Source organism: Hevea brasiliensis, chromosome 18 (assembly GCF_030052815.1).
Source record: "Hevea brasiliensis isolate MT/VB/25A 57/8 chromosome 18, ASM3005281v1, whole genome shotgun sequence".
NCBI classification, from domain to species: Eukaryota; Viridiplantae; Streptophyta; class Magnoliopsida; order Malpighiales; family Euphorbiaceae; genus Hevea; species Hevea brasiliensis.
In genome coordinates, this window is record NC_079510.1 from 3741585 (window position 1) to 3743879 (window position 2295).

The following is a 2295-nucleotide window of genomic DNA, read 5'->3' on the forward strand; positions in this document are numbered from 1 at the left end:
GATGCTTTATCAATTTTAAATATCTTTACAAATAAAAAAGAAAGGTCTCATTCCAATCCCAAATGCCAAGTAACCAAAAGAAAAGAGGAAATGATTGAGTTATTCTTAATTCCAATCCCAAATACCAAGTAACCAAAAGAAAGAGGAAAAGAATTTGCAGAACTTTACGCATTTAACTCAATCTTAATTCCAATCCCAAATAACAAGAAACCAAAAGAAAAAGAAAAAGAATTTGCGGAACTTTACGCCAATGGAAATCTTAATATTTCTACCTCCTCACACTCTCTTCACTCTTAGACCACTTTCACTATCATACAGGTTCTTAATATTTCTTATTCTTTGATCGTTTCATTTCAAGTCTGCAATATCATTCAATCATCAGTTTCTGCATTCTTAAAATGTAACTTCAGTTTCATATGCATTCTCTCAGTAGAGACTATTTGTGAATTCATTATCTTGTACATGTATCCAAAGGTGGTGCCTAGTGGGGGTAATGGGTTGTAGTTTATCCATTTTTTATTAAGCTGTTTGTTTCTTTGAATTGAATTCCACTGATTCTTGATCTTGTTTATAGTAAATTTGAGTTGAGGAATGCTGTAATTCGTTGCATGCACCCATTAGTGATTCTATTTTTGTATATATCATTTGTTGATTCAAAGGTGGTAGTGGCGTAGTGGAAGTATTGTGTTCTAATTTAGGCACTTACTTTTTTTTATTATTAATTTATTAGTTTGGTTGAATCGAATTCTGCTGATTCTTATCCTGTTTATCATAAACTTGGGTTGAGGAATAGTGTAATTCCAATTCAATTTTTGGCATGCAGAAAGAAGAGGCCTGATTCTGTACAAAGTTGGCATTGGTATCTAAAATGGCTGGTCATGAAGAGAAGACTGTTACTTCTGATGCCAAATCAGGGAATATGATTTTCGAGCCTATCCTGGAGGATGGAGTTTTTCGATTTGATTGCTCATATCCCAGTCTTTCATTCACCAATGCTAAGGATAGGGACACACCAATCATCAGTCATCCAGTTCCCTCATATATCCCTACTTTTGAATGTGTTTTAGGAAAGCAGATTGTCAAACTTGAGGTTGGCCTTTCCCATATTTGTACCCTCTAGTTGTTAAATTTAAAATTTCATTCCTTTTTGTTGTTTCTAGTTGTATTTATTTGCTTATAGCATCTTCAATGCTAATTATGTTTTTTTCCCTGGTTTAGCTTCCCAATGGCACCTCCTTCTATGGAACTGGAGAAGTTAGTGGACCACTTGAGAGGACAGGGAAGAGAGTAAGTCATTTTAATTTGTTTGCCATTTCCACTCTGAAATCAGATCACCCTCTTATAGAGTTCTCAAATGAACTCTAGTATTTAGAGATTCCCAGCACCATACATACGCCCAGCAAATCCCTTTCTATATTCATTATAAAAAGTTTTCCAAATCCAAACCAAATGAGGAAGTTTATGGCATGATCCACCACATCTAAATATAAGCAGTTTCATTTTAAAAATGTAGGTTTTCACATGGAACACAGATTCATATGGTTATGGTCCTGAAACTATGCCCTTGTATCAATCACATCCTTGGGTGCTAGCTATTCTTCCAAATGGAGAGGCACTAGGAGTTCTTGCTGACACAACACAATGTTGTGAGGTAATGAGAATTATAGCAAAACTGCTTAAAATCTTTAAGCTCATTCTTATATCTTTACCTAATTTCCTGCCAACAATTTATCATAAGCAGATTGATTTGAGGAAGGAATCAATTATTCAATTCATTGCTTCAGCCTCATATCCTGTCATTACATTTGGTCCGTTTGCTTCTCCCACTGCTGTCCTGAAATCGTTATCTCATGCAATTGGTAATTTACTTGACCCTTTTAACTTTTTCTCTTTGAATCTGATTTGTACTCTTTCAATGACTTTTCTAGTGTGCACTTTATGTTATGTTTATTATTAGATTTACGTTCATATTTCATCAGACATACAATATATAGCTTATGGAATGAATTTAACCATTGAAAATTGACTAATGAATGTTGGGGGGTCTTATTTTGATGTTAAGGAATGAATGTTAAGTGTGAAAGATATGCCTCTGTGTGTGTTTGTATTAGTTTGCACTATGCATTTATATCAGTTTGCAATCGTCACTATACTAGAAAATCAATTGTAAACAAGATAGGTTATAGAGTCTGTAATAAAGGGATGGGAAATTAGGGGGCAAAAGAAAGAATGAAAGGAAGATAACTGCAGATATCTACCACCTTCTCGTGTATGGCATCACCACTCCCTTGGTTT

General features: G+C 34.5%; 1 protein-coding gene across 1 annotated transcript; it reads left to right on the forward strand.

The window, feature by feature from the left end:
* The first annotated feature begins 295 nt into the window (after window positions 1–295).
* Window positions 296–2026, forward strand: LOC131176082 (uncharacterized). The gene is made up of 6 exons (XM_058141197.1): window positions 296–318; window positions 824–1090; window positions 1219–1287; window positions 1514–1651; window positions 1742–1859; window positions 1980–2026. Exons 2-6 carry the CDS (start codon window positions 869–871, stop codon window positions 2024–2026), a joined length of 594 nt encoding a protein of 197 aa, XP_057997180.1. The 5' UTR covers window positions 296–318; window positions 824–868.
* The last annotated feature ends 269 nt before the right edge of the window (window positions 2027–2295 follow it).

Bases quoted from the DNA above. Each gene is read 5' to 3' on its own strand.
- LOC131176082 (XM_058141197.1), top strand. From the start codon at position 869: ATGGCTGGTCATGAAGAGAAGACTGTTACTTCTGATGCCAAATCAGGG. The intron at 1,288-1,513 runs GTAAGTCATTTT...TTAAAAATGTAG, and splicing joins TTGAGAGGACAGGGAAGAGA to GTTTTCACATGGAACACAGA. The intron at 1,860-1,979 runs GTAATTTACTTG...ATATTTCATCAG, and splicing joins ATCGTTATCTCATGCAATTG to ACATACAATATATAGCTTAT.